Source organism: Phacochoerus africanus, chromosome 3 (genome assembly GCF_016906955.1).
Source record: "Phacochoerus africanus isolate WHEZ1 chromosome 3, ROS_Pafr_v1, whole genome shotgun sequence".
Lineage (NCBI taxonomy): Eukaryota > Metazoa > Chordata > Mammalia > Artiodactyla > Suidae > Phacochoerus > Phacochoerus africanus.
Window position 1 is genome coordinate 19,394,651 of NC_062546.1, and position 22,533 is coordinate 19,417,183.

The window sequence follows — 22,533 nt, forward strand, 5'->3', positions numbered from 1 at the left end:
TAGAAGTGTGTGTGTGTGTGGGGGGGGGGGAATTTCCAGTCACAATGTCAAGGAGGAAAAGTAGAATTATGACTTAGCTGCATAAGATACTGGACAGCATCAGTTAAGGCTGTGGGCCCTGTCTAGCCAAATAGTACTTACGAGCTGTGAGTTCCTTTAGCTGCTGTTGTAGCGTGATGGAAGCGTTGTATGTACGGAACACCTTGGCTGTCAAGCCCTCCATGAGATCCTGAAGATGTTTATTTAGAATACCAGTCTGGGGGAGACAAAGCAACAAGAAAGGCTTTTACCGATGGGATTTAGGTAAAAGCCATACCATCCTGGCCTTTCTGGCAAGCTCTAGATATTTATGCCCGTGCCATCACAACCTTGCCAAGCTCACTGCTCTGCCCGGGGGGGGGGGGGGGGGGGGGGGGGTGTCAGGAAAAGGGAAAAGAATTCCAGAATACAGAGTATCTCCCTAAGAAGCACTCCAATCTTAAGCAGGCCAATACAGCAAATGTACCTTCCCTATTAAGATCTCAGAGACAGGTCTTGGGTCTCTAGCAAAGGTGGCTTAACATCCAGCCAAGGAACAGTTCTGCAGGAGCCAAAGGAGGATAACGGGCAGGGTTCACGCCCCACCTCCCACCCCCACCGGGTCTTCAACCATGGATTTGCTGTGTGCCTGAGAGAGAGGGTATACAGGATGCCCCAGGACAGGCTGAGGGGAGAGCCCCAGGGACCCTCAGGAAGACCTCTCCTTTAAGGAGCTTGGGAGGCTCTGGCCGGGCCCCTCTGCAACCCTGTGCACTCTGTCCACTCACATTGAGTCTATCAAAAAGATCATCCTCAGGCTGTTTATTCTCCATAAATAGCTGTAAGTTCTTAAAAACCTAAAAGAAATAAGCAGAGCCTTATTATTATTTTTAAAACCTTTACTTTGAAAATAATAATTATTATAAAATAATAATCACTTAACAAAAGCTAGCAAGCTAAAAAAGGAAAATAAAAAACAAACCCCACAAAGAATACCATATCTTTTCCTCAGATTCACCTACCATTAACATTTTATCTCACTTCCTATCTGTGCAGTGCACATGTATACTTACTTCCTTCTATATCTATGTGTGTACATGCACAATTATTTGCTGTGAACCATTTCTGGGAACCTACATATATTATGGCCATTTACCCTTGAATGTTTTGTGTATTACCTAAGAACAGAGATACCCCCTTATACACATGGTGTTTATCAGCTTTATAAATTTATACTGAGACATACTTTTATCTAATCTATTGCCCATATTCCAATTTTGTCAGTTGTCCCAATGATGTTCTTTACCTCCCCAGTATGGAATCCAATCTAAGTTCAGATATTTTGTCAGATCTCTTTAGCTTCATTTAATCTACAGCATTTCCACAGCCAGCAAAATCTAATTACTGATGAACCATCAGACTGCTGATGGGCTAGACTACTGGGGTCCTGGCACTCTGAAGGGCTCTAGTTTAAGCCCAATACTGCTGGGGAGACCACAGTACTGCAGCACCCTCTTGAGCTATAGACTTAGAGATCCAGGGACTCAAGGGCTGAATCAGGAGTAGGGAGAAAGTTGAGGAAAGCTACAAGGTTGACATATGTGCATCATGACCAGAGGGTATTGAAGTGTGGTTAAATCATTAAAATAACATGATGGGATAAACCTTACATGCAATTTATTATGAGAATCAAGGACTAAAAGGAGGGACACAGGACACCAAACAATACCCCTTCCCTCTCTTTCAAGTCACTTTTTTCTAGTGTTCAGCAAAGCACAGAGCACAGGAAAAGCTGGCAAAAAAATGGTTGTTGAATAATGGATGAAAAAACAGGCCAGGGAGCTCAGGCCATGTTAACTTACTCGTTTCTCAACGGGGACTTTGTTATAGTATCTGATTGAGTCCTTCCCAAGGAAGTCAAACTCTACCACATATTCCTGACCATCCAACTCTGGGTGAAGGTTAATGTGCTCCACACGAAGCGAGCAGCAACCCACAGTGTCCGCAGTTTCTCCTTCCTCCTTCTCATTGCCTGCTCGCAGAGCAAGCTGTCCAGGGAGGAAAGAAGGGAAAAAGAAAAAGATGAGCATGTAGAAACTTGAATCTCACAGGATCTCTAGGAAACTCTCCCCATTCTCTTTGGAGACAGAGCATCAGTCTGCAAAGGCCTGGGAACTCTGGATTTGCATTGCTTCTTCCCTTATGAAATGAATTATGGAGAACCAAGGACTTTTTTTTGGGGGGGGGGCACATCTTTCACCTGTGAAAGTTCCTGGGCCAGGGATCTAACCCATGCCACAGCTGAGACCTGCAACACAGATGCAGGAACTCTGGATCCTTAACCTGCTGCACCACAAGAGAACCTCAGGAAATACAGAAATCTAAGTTTCTCTTTACTCTGTCCTCTTAAATGGGGATGGAAGAAAGAACATTTTTTTAAAAAAAATTCTAGGCGATCAGGCTCAAAAAGCTAGTCTCTTAATTTTGCTTAATTTTTAAGACAATTCAGAACTTGTGTTAAAATAAACATACACAGTACAAAACTGGGGGAAAATATGAAATCTTTTTCTTCCAAAAGAGTGCTGAGAAACCAATCTCCAGAGAACTGTCTTGCAAACTGCAGATGGGATACACTGGCAGATTGTTTAACCAATTTTAAGGGTTATAACCATCCAATTTTAAGGGTTATAACCATCCTTTTTAAAAAACAAGAAACTGAAAAACACCAGAATTCACTGCTTATAAGCAAAGGCCAAGCATCATTTTGCGCAACTTTTGTCTCAGTTACACACCTACCAACACAAATATGTTTATGGGTGTTAGGTTGTGATATAAAATTTGGGGAGTGCCTCATGTCAGCAACAGTTTGAAGATGTCACAGTATTTCTGGCGCATTCAGATTCATGAAAATCCTATTAGGAAGACTATATCTAGATAGCAGCAGACACTGATCACCTTTCTTCATCTCTACCTTCCTTACTGGACCAGAGATGGGGTGAAGAGGACCACTGGGACCACGGGCTGCCACTGCTTCTCAGGGGTCTGGAGGCGTAAATGCTCCCTCCACCTTTGTTAAGCTGAACACGGTAGGTGACGTGACAGGAAGATGCTATCACCTTGTCAATGAAGTACAGGGCTACAGCTCTCTGCCGGACTTTCATCTCTTTGGACTTCCAGTCTTCTCGATACTGGTTCCGGATCTTGTCCACACACTTCTTCAGCCGCCGAGCAGTCTCATATTTCTGCCAGTCTTTCTCACCCTGCAAAGACCCAGCCCCAGAAGTAGAATGCTTAGGCATAGTGGAATAAAGACTTTGAACACCCAAGTTCAGAGCTCTGAGTCAAAGAGATGGAACTTGAATGTAAGATAAGCAAGGCATTTACTTGATGAGAACTCACACTGTGCCATTTCCCTGACAAGCAACTGTCTGATTGCTAAGAATTCATTTTGTAAAATGCGTTATGTTCTTAAGAAAAGCACACATGACATGTCCCTAAAATTAAGTTCTCTCAACGCAAAGGATATAAACATCCCTATTCTCATATCAGCATCACAGCTTTGCTGCTGAATCTGTGACCCAAGAGCAGTTTTCTACTAGGACTAAATTTCGTTAAATTCAAGATAATCATTCACAGTTTGATAGCACTGTCAAGAAGCAGAATTGAAGATTACAACATGTAATTACTAAGGAACACAATGACTTCCAGGAACAGCCATAATTATTCACCATTTTCAAAAATTTGGCATTTAAAAATATTCCTGGTGAGATTGAGGGAAATACTGTTACTGGGAAGCCTTTTTTTTTTTTTTTTTTTTAACATTAGAGCTTTTTGTGGCAGGTTTAAAAACTGATTCTAAAGCCAGTAAAAGGTTTTTAAAATGGTGTGAAAAAACAATCTAACTAACAGTGATGGGAGAAGATTTCTATTACCTTGTTGAATGGAAACAGATTCACAAGCAAGGACTGATAATAATGTCAAATGAGAAAGGAAAGGAAGAGGGGGAATCCAAGAAATCCCAAAGGGCAAGGGAGTATCACAAAGTCTGAGAGAGACCACATGACATGAACATAGAACAGAATTTAAGAACTCAAGAATCTCTGCTCTTAATTCCTCCAGCCAGCCCACAACCAAAGAGAGCTGCAGTGATTGCTACCTCTGACACAGACATGTGGTCCTTGAGGCGTAAGAACCATGGTCAAGGTAACTGGCCTTCTGAGCATGCAAGAGTGTGGGATACATGGAGCAATAAATGTCTTCTACTTCAAGCTCCTAACATTCAGAAATGAAAGGCTGCCTGGCTCTGCTAATGTGTCATCAGCACTCTTCCACAATTATATGTGGACTGGTTGCATGTATTTGTTTGGCTGCAAAACAAGAGGTTCAGTAACTACCTGTTGTTGTGGATGAGTGATTTAGTACCTGAGTGATACAGAAGAAACATCCAAGTTCTGTTTCCCAACAGTGGGAAGCTGAAAATTTCTCACTGGTTTTTCTAAGCACGTTCTGACATTTAAGAGGGCGAATAAGTAAACAAGCTGTCCTCATGTACAAGTCAGTAATAAATCTCCCTGACAATCATTCTTCCACACACACGAAAGACTGGGCACGAAAGGCTCATCTTCTTCAGCAGTCTCCATCCAGTTCATGAGTGGGCTCTCTCCCATCACTCTGATGCCCACAGGTCTACCAAAGCCTGAGTTTCAGTCTTTGAAGTCCAGTAGGATTACATTTGCTCATTCCTTAGTCATACCAATGAAACAAAGTTTCAAAAACTGTCTAACAAACAAGTCACTCACAGAGGATAACCACAGGACCAACTTTTCTTCACAGGTTGGCTAGGTTCCTGGCACAAGGATCCAGAATTCTCTCAAATACGGACATAGGTGGGGGCAGTGGGAGAAGCCACCTCGTTGAGGTCTAACACAGGAGGGCTGGCCTTTAGCAAGTATGCTTATACCTGGGGCCTTTAGTTTTCCTGAAGAGAATCTGGGGAGCGAATGGCAATCTGAATCCCAAATATACATAATTTAAACAAAAGACAATAAACTGACCCTATGTGTTTATACCACGTTTAAAAATCAAAATCCAACCAGCTTTCCATACATGCCCATTCTTAAACATGTTTATCTTATTATTAATTTTATAGGTCTTTATATATTCAAATTCTTTTCAGCTATAAGAGTATTTTCTTCCAATACTTCCTATTCAGTCTTTTATTCTGAATAAATCTTCTACAAAGATTTTATGTTATACAGATTTAAGAATACAGTATGATCAGTTCTGACAATCCATGAGCCATGTAACCTACACCCCATCAACATAAAGAATATTTCTATCATTCCAGAAAGTTCCCTTATAACCCTTCCCATTAATCACCAACTAAGCAACTACTGATCTTTTAATCTTATTTCTTTATTGTAGATTAGCTTTGCCTAATCTAAAATATTATAAAAATGGAATCATAAAGTTTAGACTCCTGTGTCTGGCTTCTCAACACATTTTGAAGATTCATCCATGTTGTTTTATTTATCAGTAGTTCACTCCTTTTACTTTCACTTACACTCATACACATAAACATATATGGTACATTCTGTGTCTATGTTTAGTATGTTTGACTATATCGTAATGTGTTTATTCTAATGATAGACCCCTGGGACGTTTCCAATTTTGGAATCGCATAAATACAGCATAATGGGCATTGTTGTATGAGTCTTTTTGTGGACATGTTTTCATTTTATTTGGTGAAATAATACTTAGAACTGGAATTAGTATCTCAATCTCATTGTGGTTTAAATCTGCATTCCACTGATAATTAGTGATGTTTCTCAATCTTTCTCAGTGCTTATTTATTGGCCATTCCGCTTTTTTTTTTTTTTTTTGGTCTTTTTAGGGCCATACCCACAGCATATGGAGGTTCCCTTCCAGGCTAGGGGGTCGAATAGGAGCTGTAGCTGCAGGCCTACAGCACAGCCACAGCAACATCAGATCCGAGCCATGTTTGAGACCTACACCACAGCTCATGACCACCACCAGATCCTTAACCCGTTAAGCAAGGCCAGGGATCAAACCTGTGTCCTCATGGATGCTAGTCAGATTCGTTTCTGCTGAACCATGATGGGAATTCCCCTTCCTCTTTATCTTCTAAAGCATCTGTTCAAATCTTCTGCTCTTTTTTTATGGGAAGGTTTGTCTTTTTATTATTGAATGGTAGGAATTCTCTGTATATTTTGGATACAAGTCTTTTGCAGATAAACCTATTGCAAATGTTTTTCTCTGGGTCTGTAACTTGTATATTTTATGTTTAGTGTCCTCTGGTGCACATACATGTTTAATTTTAATAAAGTCCACTTTATCAACTATTTATTGTTAGTGTTTGTGTCCTAAGAAACCTGCTCCAAGGTCATGAAGATGTTATACCATGATATCATCTAGAAGCTTTAATGTTCTAGTTCTTACACTTTAAAATTTAGAACTGTATATACTAAGAAGTCAGGTTCAGAATGTGATTTTTTTTAAAAAAATAAGCATGTCTTATTTTCTCCTTCTAATACAACTTGCTAGAGTCAGAGCTTCCCAAGACTATAAAGTTTTATAAAGACTTTTCCCTTCAATCCAGCCCTTTAATCCCCAGATGGTTACATTTAGAAGGTTGTAGGCACATACATCTTTGACACCCCAGAATTATAGGTTCTAAAGAGAGAAAATGCAGAAGTATGTATTTAGCACTGAGAATATTTTAGTGTGTTTTGTTGTTGTTTGTTTGTTTTGAAGATCAGAAGAGATTTACTGAATATACTGCTAAGGGAAGCAGTGGGCAGGACGAGAGAGTCTGTTTGCCCCCTATTTTAGTATGATTGAATGCAATGTGATAAGCAATAATGATATCTGATATCATTTAAAAGAAAAATGGTAGATTTTGTTTGAAGTTAAGACTGGTTTGAAGAGTCTTACTTTAACTAAGGGCTACTTTCCCAGGTTATAAGACTAGATAATGCTTGGTAGGGGTTGGACTTAGCAGCTAAGTACCTACTACAAGCAGTTCCTTTTGTAACCTCTGGATCCATGGTTTTATCTGGGATCAGAGTTTTGTTGAAATTACAGGTTCCAGAAGGCTGGCTGTCAATTCCCTGCTATTTCACATTCTACAGGCACAAGGTACAGAGGGGAAGAGGAAGGGAATGGAAACACTTGCAAGAAGATGTCTGTACAATGGAAATCCTGGGGAAAAAAGCAGAACAAACCATGAGCATACAAAGATGTAAATGAGCTCCGAACAATCTTTTCAGTAGCTGGAGCATGTGTTACTGTGGCTCTAGAAAGTCCTGATCCTTTCAATGACCTGTGAGACTAGCAGCAGTGTCACCCTAGCTGTCACCATATGTAGGCAATCCAAGTTTCTAGAAAGAGAGCAAGGACAGGATACATCAAAGGGGCACACTTCAGCTGTGCTTTTTTTTTTTTTTTTTAAACCTTTGACCAATCTTTTTTTTTTTAATTTTTTAAAATTAATTTTTTATTTTATTTTTTTTTTGCTTTTTAGGGCCACACCTTCAGCATATGAAGGTTCCCAGGCTAGGGGTCCAATCAGCTACAGCTGTCGGCCTACGACACAGCCACAGCAATGCAGGATCCAAGCAGCATCTGTGACCTACACCACAGCTCACTGCAATGCCGGATCCTTTACCCACTGAGCGAGGCCAGGGATTGAACCGGCAACCTCATGATTCCTAGTCGGATTTGTTTCTGCTGCGCCATGATGGGAACTCCAACTAACCGAAATTTTTAAATTGTCAAAAATCTGTAAGTCACATCCTGTTGAAACTAAATTTCTTTTTTACTTCTTTCTTTTTCTTTTGCACACCCAAGGCATGTTGAAGTTCCTGGGCCAGGGACTAATTCCGCACCACAGCAGTGACCCCAAGCCGCTACAGAGACAATGCCCAATCCTCAACCTGCTGTGCCACCAGAGAACTCCATGAACTAAATTTTTTAATTGAGGAGAGATGGAGTAGAAATGTGTAACAATATTACCTGGGGGAAATGAATGAGCAAAACACAAATAATAAGAACAAGCAAATAATCAGGAGAAATTGCTAGAGGCTGAAAAGAAAGGTGTAGAGCAAAACTCCATGATGGTAGTAGCCTCGCATAAGTTGGACCTAAAGTCCTCCATGAGGTAAAACCACCAATTACCACCCTTCACTCTTTATGACAAAAACACTTACTGTTTATAAACCTTTGGGTCAGATCAGGTCACTGAATCCATGCTTTAATCACTTTACTCCAAACATGTAGCAATGAAAGTGCTCCATACAAGAAAGGAATGACCTGAAGCCAGGGACTGTGTTAGTTTGGGCTGAGCTAGGCTAGAAGACTCCCTTCTAAGAAAGGAGAACTGAGCAGAGGAAAGCAAAGAGGAGCAAAAGGGAATGGTATACAGAAAAAAACTACCTCTCAGTCAAAAGGGCTTATAAACAAATTCCAAAATATATGAGGGAAATGGATTAGAAAAACAGTAATACATCAATTCACTTTAGGTAACATTTTATTTATTGATTTATCTATTTATTCATTCTTTTCAAGGGCCACACTTTCAGCATATGGAAATTTCCAGGCTAGGGGTTGAACTGGAGCTGCAGCTGCTGGCCTACATCACAGTCACAGCCACATCAATGCCAGATCTGAGCCATATCTATGACCTACACCACAGCTCACAGCAATGCTGGATCCTTAACCCACTGAGTGAGACCAGGGATAGAACCTGCATCCTCATGGATACAAGTTGGGTTTGTAACCTGCTGAGCCACAATAGGAACTTCACTCAGGTAACATTTTAAATAACAATCAGAGAAAGACTTTCAAGTAAATAAAATGTAACATCTACTCAAAAGGACAAAAAAAATGCATTCTTCACTGGAGAAAAGATAGATTATGAGAATAGAAAATAAAGACACTTTCAGGTAAAAAAGGAAGAATATTCCACCTATGGAAACTCAAACAGTAAAGGGTATTTTCAACAAGTAAACCCAGGAAAAAGATATTGAGTACAGAAATTAATCAAATACTTGACTGTGACAACCAGCTGGCTAAAGAAAAGTTAACATTTAATGGATGATTATGTTTCTTAAAATAAAAAGTAAGACTTAAGAAATGTGAAGTGAAAGAACTGGAAATAAAGAATTCAAACCATTTCTATTTATAGATTATCAGTCTATATAGAAATTCCAAAAAACAGACACTTTTTAAGAGTTCAGCAATGTTGTCAGACACAAAATCAATATTAAAAAAGCAACAGCATTACCACTCCAGTAATAACAAACAGAAATGTATTAGAAAAAATCTTTTTTCACTAGCACAAAAAACTTTAAGATTTCTATGAAAAAAGTATTTACAAAAGTGTAAAACCTTCGTGGAGAAAATTACAAAACAGTATTAAAGGATACATTCAAAGACATGAATTAATAGAGAGGTACAACATGTCCACAGATTGGAAGACAATAAAATAATCTCAATACTTCCCCCCATTAATCTATAAATTCGATGCAATCTTATAAAAAATCTCAATACTCTTCATTAGGACTTGACAAATTTATCTCAAAATTAATGTGAAATGGCAGAAAGCAAAGACAATTTCAAAGAACAAGACAAAAGAAACCTGTCCTACTCAAGAGTGGGACTTTATAAAGCTACAGTAGTTAAAACAGTAAGCTAATGACAAAGAAACAGACAAGTTAAACAAGACAGATCCCAGAAAGAGTATAATATGTTTGTAGAAATTTGGTATTTGGCAGAGAGGTAACATAACTAAAGAGTTCTATGAAAATTGATTATGCATTTGGAAAAAATATATTAGATCTCAACCCCATACTATACACAAAAATACACTGTAGTAGATCCAATATCCAAATATGAAAAGCAAAAACTCAGAAATGTTGGCAAGGATATGAAAGAAAGAGAAACTTGTGTGCAGTGTCCGGAGGATGGTGGTGATATAAACTGATTCAAGAACTCTAGAGAACAATTTGGAAATATCTAATAATCTTTAAGGGAACTTTTCATTCATTTACACAAGGAAAATGTGTTTATTCAAGATTGTAAAGCTTAAATGTCTCTTGACAAGAGAAGAGCTACTTTTTTACAGAATAGAATACCATGTAGCAAACAAAACAGATGAATTATAAGTGTATGTCAGGAAAATAAAACCTCAAAACCAAAGCTATGTGAAATAACAAGTTGCAGAATGACTTCAATAACGTATGCAATTTAAAATTAAACCCTGTGGGGAGTTCCTGTCGTGGCTCAGTGGCTAACAAATCCGACTAGGAACCATGAAGTTGCCGGTTCGATCCCTGGCCTTGCTCAGTGGGTTAAGGATCCAGCGTTGCCGTGAGCTGTGGTGTAGGTTGCAGATGCAGTTCAGATACCATGTTGCTGTGGCTCTGGTGTACGCCAGTGGCTACAGCTCCGATTAGATCCCTAGCCTGGGAACCTCCATATGCCGCGGGTGCGGCCCTAAAGAGACAAAATAAATAATTAAATGATAAAATTAAACCTTGTAAAATACTACTACATGTTGTTTATGCACACACAACATAATGTAAAAATGTGAAAACTACACTCAAGAATAAAAACATTCATTATAGTAATCTCCAGGGAAAGAGATGACTGGTACACAAAGGGCTTCAGCTATGTTTATCAGAATACTTTTTATGAAACAAAGCAACTGAAGAAATAAGACATGATATAAAGGTTTGACACAGCCAGATGGTGGGTAAATCAGTGTTCATTATATCTATTCTTGTATATTTGAAATATTTCACTAAAAATAAAACCCCTACTGCTTATATCTTACTATTTTTACCTAAGAAGAAAATGCTTCTCCTGCTGGCAACACAGTTAAAAACTTTAACACACTGTCAAAACCTTGACCTGTAAAGACATAGTCTGAGTGAGAAAGGCAGAAAGCTGAAGAAATCACATTTGTTTCTCCCTCAATAGTACTACTTGCCAAAACTTTAACCATTTTTCATGATTCAGGATCTGGGTATAAGGTATACAAGGCCTACATCTAGGTGGCTTTCTAGGTTTACTACCATATCCACCACTCAGAAACCTGCACAAATCCCTACAGCACACAGAAGTTATCTGAATATTGTCTGAATAAATGGGCTGGCTTCCTGTTCTTGAGGTAGTCCACCCTGCTTATCTCATGAGGATCTCTCCTACTGTCAACTCTAACTCGGCCTGTAAAAGTACACAGTGTATTTTCAACCCTTGATGCCATCATCATGTTTAGGCCACTGACATTTCTTGCCTGGAGTACTGCAACCTACTGGTCTCCCTTCTTCCTTTTTGTGTCCAGTTCAGTCTCCACAGAGCAGCAGTCAGAATGATCAGCTATATCACAGATTTCTAAAACACAAATCTGAAATTATTTCTCTCTTTAAAATCCAGTGGCTTCCTACTGGATTTAGATAATATAAAAATTTTAAGACAGAGTCTGAAGATCTGGCCCACATCCCTCTCTCTAATCTCCTCCCTATGCCTCTTTCTCATTATACCCCAACTACGGTGGCATTCCTTCAGTCCTCAAGATCATCAAGTTCCTTCTTACTTAGGGGATTTCAAAAGGCTATTTCCTTTGTCTGGAACGCCCATTCGCCATCCTTTCCATGGATAAATCTACTCATCCTCTAAGTTTCATATTAAATGTCACTTTCTCAGAAAGGCCTTTCCTAAGCCCCAGGAGCCAAAAGCCAGATCAAGTGCCCTCACATACTCTGAAGTGGTAACGAGTACTTTTCCTCTCTTTTTGGCCATGCCCATGGCATGGGGAAGTTCCTGGGCCAGAAATCAAACCCATGTCACATCAGTGACCTGAGCCACTGCAGTGACAATGCCAGATCCTTAACCCACTACACCACAAAGGAACTCCCCTAGTACTTTTCCTTTGCAGCATTTACAACAGTGTATATTTACTGATGTGACTCTGTATAATGCCTATAAATCTTGCTCAAGTGCGGTTATGCTGAAGACAATCCTCTATTCCAAGTCAATGGTTCTCCATCAAAAGCAGAGAATGGTCCAGTGGCTTTAGTGGCATTTAATAAGGCTGGCCACAGTTTGGTACTGGAATACTACAGGAAGGCATCAGGAGGCTAAAGATAGAACCTGCACCACAGCAGTGCCAATGACAGATCCTTAGCCACTGGGCCACCAGGGAACTCCTTTTTTTGGTGGTAGAAAACACATAATATAAAATTTACCGTTAGTGATATTTAACATATTCACAATGTTGTGCAACCATCACTTGATAATTCTGTCACACCTTTTCACAATCCTCCTCTCTGTCCATAATGATACATTTCTCTGTTTGAAATAGCTCTCTGTAAGACTTAATTGTAACCAAATTTCCCTCATAAGGCTGTTCCTATTTATTCTGTAACTGCTGGGAATAACTGCTCCATTTATCTAAAGCATTTAATGTTTACTTTCTCATACAACTGAATTTTTACCTGATTTGCCCAGCAGCCCATGAGGTCTAAAACCACTGTTTATCCACCTTGGTAACCCCTATAGCTTTGTGGTATTTCAGAAAAGAAATACAAGTTTTTTTTTTCAAAGGACTTGCCTTTTACTTGCCATGGGTTCTCTTTCTGCTTCTATACTTACTTTAAATGTTTAAAAGTGCCATTTTCCAACTGCACTGAAGAATATCCATAGGTGGGTATTTTTCATTAGGATACAGAATTATAAGCTAGAAAATGCACAGTTGAGTCTCCAAGAGACACAAAGCCTTTTGAGCTATGGCTTTTAAAGCTTAACAAGTGTTTAATAAACTAATAAACCAAGATTAAGAGGGTCTTTAGTCCCAGTCTCCTGTGTGTAAAAAGCTAGTCTATCTAGAACTAATTCCTTGAGTGCTTGTTTCTTTGCTTTGTGGAGGCTGACTGTCTTTTTGCTGTTCACATTTCCATAGTTATCTAAAGGACTTGCCCAAGCAGGGTATGCCTACCATGCTAACAAGAACTGATTGTCTTTCCAAGACAATTTTCTCCTTTGAGTAATAGTACCAATAACTAGCGACATGCTGGTACACAGCAGTTTATGATATACTCGCACATATGTTAACCCATTTGGTCCTGGTGGAACTTATCCAAATGAAAACCTTAGGAAGAGAGTATAGTATATAAGACTCTAGATTTTACCTCTTTGTGGATTTAGAGTAATTACATTCCCTGCTTCAGAGCCAAGAAAAGTGATGAAGAAGAGAACTACCTGTAGAAGCCAATATACGTTTACCACGTTCTTCATCACACTCTGGCCACTGGACAGTAAGTAAGGTGAAGGCAAAGACTGTGTCTGTTTTGTTTACAAACATAATTCCTGGCACCCTGCACACTGTGCCAGGCTCATACTGGGATTTCAGTAAATAAGAGAGTGAAGAGATTTAACTTTATTTTTTGTCTTTTCGTCTTTTCTAGGGCAGCACCCATGGCCTATGGAAGGTCCCAGGCTAGGGGTCGAATCGGAGCTATAGCCGCCAGCCTACGCCAGAGCCACAGCAACTCGGGATCCAAGCCACATCTGCAACCTACACCACAGCTCAAAGCAACACCGGACCCTTAACCCACTGGGAGAGTCCAAGAATCGAACCTGTAACCCATGGTTCCTAGTCAGATTCGTTAACCACTGAGCCATGACAGGAACTCCGAGATTTAACTTTATTATCTGCATCACTTTTCAATGTGATATAGAAAGTGGGTATGTCCTAGGAAGGTCACTGGATAATGCTGACTATGAACGTATTTGCCTTTTTTCTGTGGGAAGAGTTCACCATTTGTCAAAGTGATCCTAGAAGCTAGGAACATTACATTTCAACAAAAGGAGACTACCAGCCCCACTAACTGGTGCTGCTCTTAAGAGAGCCCTTACCTTGATCCGTGAGCTAGGATTCAGCATGATGTATTTAATGGAACCTTGGATGTTCTCTGTCCAGGAGACTAGCCAAGTAACCTTGTTATCATGTCGGACCTCTTTCCATTTATGTCCTGGGGGAGGAGAAGGAACCTTGGCATCTCTGCAGAAATAAAGCAGGAGAGGAGTGAGATGAGAAGTAAGGAACAATTTCACCCTTCATAACCTGAAGTGGACAAATCTGCTGAGCAAGTGTTTCCAAGGTTCTTCCTCACCAGTCAATACAGGATAAACACTTGGAGAGCTGTATGTAAAAACACTGCGCTGCTCCAAATCATCCTCTGTAAAGTGAGAAAAATTCTCAACCAGAAAGAACAAGAGTTCCCATTGTGGCACAGTGGTTAACGAATCCAACTAGGAATGATGAGGTTGCGGGTTTGATCCCTGGCCTTGCTCAGTGGGTTAAGGATCCAGCGTTGCCATGAGCTGTGGTGTAGGTCACAGACACAGCTTGGATCCCACGTTGCTGTGGCTCTTGCATAGGCCGGTGGCTACAGCTCCGATTCGACCCCTAGTCTGGGAACCTCTATATGCCGCGGGTGTGGCCTTAGAAAAGACAAAAAGACAAAAAACAAACAAGCAAACAAAAACAAAACAGAAAGAACAAAGGAAGCCCTCCAGTTCATTTCTGGCCCAAAGAATGAACTGTGCTCACTTGCTACAGTTGATGATTATATCCTCAGGCATGATCCGTCTCTTTAGCATGCCCATTTTGGGGTGGTTGCCCCGGCCACGGAAAAGTCCAGGAGGTTCTATCTTGAAGTTGGCAATCCTCTCTCTGTGGTTATCCATAATACAGAAGCCATATTCTTTTAGTAATTTTTCATTCTCTTCTTTGATTTTCTGGAAGACAGCAATGAAGTACTCAAAAGGGATTTAAACTACTATTCTCAACTCATATATTCTTAGCTCTCGTGCAGGAACAGGTCAAGGTAGAGAAAAGTATAAAAATTACTAAGAAACAAATTCAAATAAGGGAAAACCTAAGAGAGCTTTCAAACTTGAGTACAATAAAATTCCCCCATGTGAATACCATTTCATATGGGGTTTCAAGCACAAACAAACCTGTTACGGACCCTTTCTTAGCATACTGGGTATATATATTTTATACTGTGATCTTTGCTTCAAAAAGGGAATGATTTGGAGCCTCCTTACCCTCTGTGACTCTTCCTTTATATTATACTCAGCAATTTAACTAAGTCCTGCTGACTTATGGGTAGAAACAGATCCCAACTTGCTGGCAACAGATGTCCCTCTGACATGACGATGATGCTTATAAAACCTCCCTAAAGTAGTTTTTAATTTGAAAAAAGCCCCTAAAGTGAAAAATAAGCCAAATTTCACTAATTTAGAATAATGAGAAGACTAAACTGAGACTGAAAAGTCTGATGCAAGTATCATTCTTATCCCTATAGTAACTCATAATTTTCTAAACTAAAGGTCAAACAGGCACCCTCAAACAATGAGCTATAGAAAAACAATGGCCTAAATTACATAAACCTGCAAGTGTAGTATCCTGAAACTACATGGCTTGGAAATACAAAGAATTCCTTAAAATCCTTAACTTTGGGCCTCTGATTTTATTTTATTTTGTCTTTTTGTCTCTTTAGGGCCACACCCACAGCATATGGAGGTTCCCAGGCTAGGGGTCCAATCAGAGCTGTAACTGCTGGCCTACACCATAGCTATAGCAACACAGAATCCGAGCCACGTCTGCCACCCACAACACAGCTCACAGCAACAGTGGATTCTTAACCCACTGAGCGAGGCCAGGGATCAAACCCGCGTCCTCATGGATGCTAGTCGGGTTCGCTAACCCCTGAGCCACGAGGGGAACTCCTGGATCTCTGATTTTAAAAAAGTCAAACTCCAGCCTTGATTCCTCTAGATCAGGAGATGGCAAACTTCTCTAAAGAGAAAATACTTTTAAGCTTGAGGGCCACACAGCCTTTGTTGTAACTACTCAACTCTGCCACTGTCTCATGAAAGCAGCCACAGATATGTTAACAAGTAGATGTGGCTGTGTTCCAATAAAACTTAACAAAAATAAGCAGCCTATCTATAGTTTGCCTACCAGTATTCTAGAAGATAGTGACATCTCAGCTGGATACTAGAAAGATCCTTCAGGAATGAAGTTGGCCAAGGCTGGAAGATGAAGATGGATGAGCGTGGCTAGATTCCAAAGTAAGAGATCAAAGATCCTAGGTGTGTGGGTGTATAAATGTGGCCAACATCATTTAATCTGTCTTAAATCCCTAATATCCAGGAGCCACTATGGGTCAGATTTGCTGATCCTTAAAAACACTATTACTGGAGCTACTGGCTGGTTTTTAGGTCAGTAGAACACCAGGTTCTCATAATGAGCTATTAAACACAGTGCTTATTCACAATTTTCAGTCTGTCTAAACCTTAAGAAATTTTAGCCTTTCCTAGGTGAAGAATCCTAAATCTTTAGCACAGAGTCATGCAAAATTACTAAAATCAAAGCCGTTTTGTAAGCACCAAGAAGAAAATTAGTTAAGCTAATCACTGCTCCAAAATTCTCCAGAGGTTTAAGAAATTCTGCAGTACCAGTTTCTCTTCCTTGCTCATCTGTTTCCGAGCTTCTGACTGGGCTTTGAAATACTGGCTCATCTGGGTAAAATCACATTTGCTTAGGTTGGTGATAATATTCTTCTCTTCATTGGTCATTTCCTAGTTTAAAAAAGTGGGGGAGACAGAAGAAGAAGGTAAATACACTAATAACCCCTCAGGTTTTTCTGCAGTTACAGCAAAACATCATGTTTTCAGTCAAAGGGTATCTGGAGAGGCAGTCAATTTAAACTGGTAAACCTTTTTTTTTTTCTTTTGTCTTTTTACGGCCACACCCACGGCATGTGGAGGTTCCCAGGCTAGGGACTGAATTGAAGCTATAGCTGCTGGCCTATACCACAGCCGCAGCAACATAGGATCCAAGCCATGTTTCTACCTACACCACAAGTCACGCCACCAATGCCAGACCCTTAACCCACTGAGTAAGGCCAGGGATCCAACCCGAAACCTCGTGGTTACTATTCGGGTTCATTAATCACTGAGCCATGACGAGAACTCCAAAACTGGTAAATCTTTTTTAAAAAAGAAACAATTTTGGAGTTCCCATTGTTGCACAGTGGAAACAAATCCAATTAGTATCCATGATTGTGTGGGTCTGGTCCCTGCCCTCGCTCATGAGCTGTGGTGTATGTAGGTCAAAGATGCGGCTCAGATCCCACGTTGCTGTGGTTGTGGTGAAGGCCAGCAGCTGTAGCTTCAACTTGACCCCTAGCCTGGGAACTTCCATATGCCGCAGGAGCAGCCCTAAAAACAAACAAACAAAAATCCCCCCCAAAAACAAACAAAAAACAAACAATTTTATTACTTTATTCTACTGTAAAATATGTATTTGAAAGAAAAACACTTAAAATAACTTAACATCGAAAATGGTAACTCTTATGTAGTTTCTTGGATTCCTCGACACACTGTCATAATCTCCTAAGCATATGAACACCACAGCTGGGGTAAGAAGAATGAATACCATTCATTTTCGTAAAGAGAGAAATGTTCCCATATTCATTCTCTCTCAGAAGGATTATCCCTCCTCTGTTTACTTATTGAATCTTACTTCTAGAGCTATTCTGAAGATAAACTTCAGCTCAGTCTTTATTGACATTATCCAAATTAAGAATAATGACATTGTTTAAAACCACCTCAGTAGATAAAGGATAGTGGTTTCAAGAGCAGAAAGCACCTAAAGCTAATGAGCAAGAATCAAGAGGGAATGAGACAATACTAATGCACCTCTCTCTATGAGAGCAGACAGAGGGCTGTCTTGCACAGATAAACTTTCCTTTGCTCAACTGGAGCTGAGGTTTCCTGTTCAGTCTAATCTGAAAAACGACCCTCTTACAGCCCTAGAAAAGCCAGTAGGAAAGACATGTAGGTATTCCTGTTGGACAGAACTCTATATGATATAGTAAATGACCAATGACAAAAAAAAAATTAGACAACTTTTAATACAATAAAATCCATAAAACTCAAATTTTACCTCAGGGAATTTTGTCGTAAAATTATAATTTATTACTTAGTAGTTGACCAACTGCTAGGAAACTAATTCATGGGCTACAATACCTTTCTCCAGTCTTTAAAGAAATTTTTCCTAAATATTTCTTTAGTAGTATATTCATGGTCGAGCATTTTTGCAAAGAACGTAGCTACTTCTTCTGCTTTGGGGCTCAGCTTCATTACTTTACCTAAAGAAAAAATGTTTCCAAAGAATGAGGTATAGTATTCATGTTCTGAATATAAATACTGAAGCTCTGGAGACATCTTTAATAATGGTTTACCTTCCCAAAGTATATATATAAAGGTCTGGTAACACGTGGTAACAATGACAACAAAGACAGTAAACTGATTTATATCTACGTGTATGATTCTCCTTCTCTTTAGCAGATATTTACCTGGGTCATTCTCTGGAGACTATGCCAGTAAACTGTTCCCAGGAGCCTGCTCAGGACAGGGATGACCTGGGGGAGGCCCAGTCACTCTTCCTTTTCCTTTCAGCAAGCAGGGTCCTTTACACCTCTTCAATGGTTTTTAAAAATCAAATCCTCAGAGGGACTCCTGCCACTGCTAAGCTAAACAGCTTCTGTTCAAGAAGGGGAGGAAGGGATAGGGCAGGGAGTGGAAGAAAGGAATTGTGGGGAAAAGAAATAGGCATCTTTCTTCTTTAAAGTTAGGTGGGTGGAATATGAATAAAAAGTATATATTCATAGCAGGCAAGCCAGATATCCCATATGAAAAGTCTAGATAAGACCTTCCTCTAGAACCCTGCTACTCAAAGTATGGTTCATGGACCAGCAGTATTGACATCACATGGGGGTTTATTAGAAATGCAAAATCTCAGGCCCCACCCCAGACCTACTGAACCAGAAAGTGCCTTTTTTTTTTTTTTTGGCCGAGCCCACGGCATGCGCAAGTTCCCAGGCCAGGGAATGAACCCATCCCATAGCAGTGACCCAAACCACTACAGTGACACACCAGATCCTTAACCCACTGCACTACAGGAGAACTCCCAGAAAGCGCATTTTAATGAGACCCCCCAGGTAGCTCATGTACACAGAGTTTGAGATGCTCTCTGCAACACAGGCTTTATCAGGTTGCCCCTTTCAGGGAAATGGGACTCATCTAAAACAAAGGGATGACTGGGCTTCTTGGCATTGTACGTGTTTCTCCACTGTCTTACTATTACACAGGTACTAATTCACCAAAGATTTCACATTTATTATATAAAAGTAAAATTAACCAGAAATGCATTCATTTCAAAACTGAGAAGAACGGCTGGAAAGTTATCACTCTAATTATAGGGATATCAGGAACTGAAGACTCAAACTGAAGTTTTAGGGTAGACAGAAAGACCCTGCTTGAAATGCATTACTTTAAAAGGCCAACAGGTGGCGCCGCTTCCCCTCTCAACCTTCCAGCTCCTTCCAAAAAGGACACCATGGGGAGAAGGGGCTGGCTTTAAAGAGTTTCTTGCACTTCTTCAGAATTACCCCACTCAAGTCTGAATAGATGTTGCCAGTTAAGTTGTAACATGCTTCTAACATAAAGGAAAACATTAAGTCACCAAGAATAAAATACATAAAGTAAAAGGCAAGAAAGAATGCAAACTACTTTGGGGTATGTTAAACTAAATATAAACAATATTTTAAAAAAGGAGTTCCCATCGTGGCTCAGTGGAAACGACTCTGACTAGGAACCATGAGGTTTTGGGTTCGATCCCTGGCCTCGCTCAGTGCGTTAAGGATCCCGTGTTGGTTGTGAGCTGTAGTCTAACGCGGCTCAGATCTGATGTTGCTGTGCCTGTGGCATAGGCCGGCAGCTGTAGCTCTGACTGGATCCCTAGCCTGGGAACCTCCATATGCCGTGAATGTGGTCCTGAAAAGCCAAAAAAAAAAAAAAAAGAGAGAGAGAGAGAGACTCTTTGGGAAATTTTACTGAATTCTATCCCAATAGAGAAAGTACTTTTGATGCCTCCCATTTAAGATGAGCTGTCAAAGATGAAATGACAGCTCCCAGCAGTAGAAGGGTAGGAGGATAACTAGAAAGTTCCCGGCAATGGCAGTGTTTTGTGGAAAAGGCTGAATTCCAGGAAGAAACTGCTGAGTCAGAGCTGAAAATTGGAGGTTCTTGGAGGCCATTCACTGCTTCAGCCAGCTCGTGCCCCACATCTCCCTAAAAGGCACTAAGGAGTCTGAAGATTCTCTTCCCTAGAAAAGAGGCAGAACTGACAGTATCAACTTAGACTAAGTCAGATACAACTTCTTGACTTACTGCAGTCAATAATTAGTTTACCTAATTAAAGGGAAGAAACTCCAGAAAGATCAAATGAAAAAAATGCAAGAGCCCTAGAGCTGGAGCTCATATAATGGAACAAGAATGGAGCTCATACGATGGGCAAGAATGTGGGAAGGGACCATGGTGAGTAGCTCAAGTCTCAGCTTTCCACCTCAGAAAATAAAGAGAAACCAAAGGCTAAGGAAAGGAATCTAGCTTTCCTTCAAATAACTTTGGATCCCACAGTTAGTCTTTACCAGACTAGGGCTACAGAATACCACATTTCTTTCTATGATTAGCTAAGGTTCTTTCTCACCACTGGAGTTTTGGCTTTGAGTCACATTTTAATGTCTCCAGGAATTACCCACTCTGAGGGCTGACAGTAGAGCTCTACTCTGTCCTGTGCTCTCCAATCAACTCAAGTCAGAATGTTTACATGATGCAAGCATTTGTCATGGAGGCTATAAGGTCCTGCTAGACTGCACACTCCATGGGAACAGGGATTTATTAGTTAGTATTGTCCACTGCTGGGTCTTCATGTGTAAACACAGTCATAGTGAATAAATAATTTTAAAAAAACCAAAAATTCCAGCTTGACAAGTTCGACGCATCCCTGATTTGCAAGACCCAGACTTTCAGTATAAACTACTACCCTTGACTTATAAGCATCCATGGCCTGAGGCCAATGCTACGTGGACAGAGATATACCAAAACGCTCTGAATGTTCACCTACTGATGTTTTTCAGCAGTTCTCCTGGCTCAATGTTTCTCAAAGTTTTGGTCAGCAGACCCCTTAGTTCAGAAGCACCCAATACCACTCAACACCTACTAAATGGGCCCAGATCCACTGGGGACCTAAGGGTTTGAGGAATAATGCTTTAGCCATTTCTGGAGAAAACTCTTGGAATGAAGGAAATCAGTTGAGTATTACAATCTGCATGCTGCTATCTGCCTAATAAGGGAGCATCAACAAAGACTACTCTCAAAAATCTTCAACCCAAGGACAGAAACAGCAATGACAGTTAATAAACAGAAAATTCTGAGGGTTATAAGAGAACTAGGTAGGATTAGTTCTTCAAAGCAGCTAGTCAGACTTGACTGCACAAAGGGCAAAGGCATAGTGTTGTACCATGTAGAATGAGTGACAGACCAGTCCTACCTAGAGGTTGATGGCAGACTAATTCACAACCAAGTACGAAATACTGTTTTGAGTGATGAGCATCTTGTCAGCTTGTATTATATCACTAAATTACAATACTGCCATTCAAGCAAGGCTTTTCTAGTAACTTTTATGAAGAGTAGCTCCTTAGAAATGAAGTTCCATCAACAAAGACCTATTGTATAGCACAGGGTACTATACTTAATATTTTATAATAATCTATAAGGGAAAACTACACATATATATATATATGTATGTATGTATAAACTGAATATATATATATAAACTGAATCACTTCCTGTACACCTGAAACTAACACAACACTGTAAATTTACTTCAATTAAGAAAGATAGTTCAGAGAAAAACATCTAGCTTGTGGACCAAGTGCTGTGAGCTATGTAGATGGACCCTTCTGAGACCATGTAAATAAGACATTAATAACCCCTTTCTCAGAGCACTTTTTCTGCACCAAATGGGTCTTTAAGAGTTAAGTAAATACCTGATGACTTTCCCCAAACCAAATGACAACAATAAAACAAAATGAAGTGAACAAAAAAGATTACACAGCACAAGATTTTTCCTCACTTTCTATTCCTAAATAGAGGAATTCTCTTTCCTTGGCCAAGAATCTGACAATCTTGGAACAACTCACCATCATAGTAAAACTTGACACTCTCTGGAAGAGGTTCATATGGTGGAGCAAATACAGGACCTTTATGTTCTAGGAATTTCCACTTGATGCCTTCAGGATAGCGCTCTTCTTCCCACCTTTAAAAAACAAAAGCACAATCTCATTTAGTGATTACTTCACCTAATACAGAGATCATTACCCATAAAATGCCAAAATAATTATCTGCTCAACTGACTACTGCTCTGGAGTGACTCTGGGCCCCACATTCAAGGTCTGGATCAAAATAACCAACATCCTTCACTTTGAAAAAGCCAATACTCACAACAAATAAGATGAAATACTCAGGTAAGCAGAGGAAAATATAATTCAACAGTTTAGTTCAAAGATATTG

At 40.0% G+C, this 22,533-nt stretch overlaps 1 protein-coding gene across 2 annotated transcripts in view; it reads right to left on the minus strand.

Moving 5' to 3' along the window:
* Positions 1–22,533, minus strand: part of TOP1 (DNA topoisomerase I) — an 89,294-nt gene that overhangs the window by 7,993 nt on the left and 58,768 nt on the right. Inside the window, exons 9-17 of one of the 2 annotated variants that reach the window (XM_047771093.1) lie at positions 22,164–22,279; positions 18,145–18,266; positions 16,570–16,692; positions 14,654–14,841; positions 13,957–14,101; positions 3,135–3,278; positions 1,881–2,066; positions 807–875; positions 142–256 (exon numbers count right to left, since the gene is read on the minus strand). In XM_047771093.1, the coding sequence (XP_047627049.1) occupies positions 142–256; positions 807–875; positions 1,881–2,066; positions 3,135–3,278; positions 13,957–14,101; positions 14,654–14,841; positions 16,570–16,692; positions 18,145–18,266; positions 22,164–22,279 (1,208 nt within the window). Of the gene's footprint in view, positions 1–141; positions 257–806; positions 876–1,880; positions 2,067–3,134; positions 3,279–13,956; positions 14,102–14,653; positions 14,842–16,569; positions 16,693–18,144; positions 18,267–18,473; positions 18,929–22,163; positions 22,280–22,533 lie in introns of those variants that run through there. The other variant, XM_047771094.1, reaches the window with a different exon arrangement.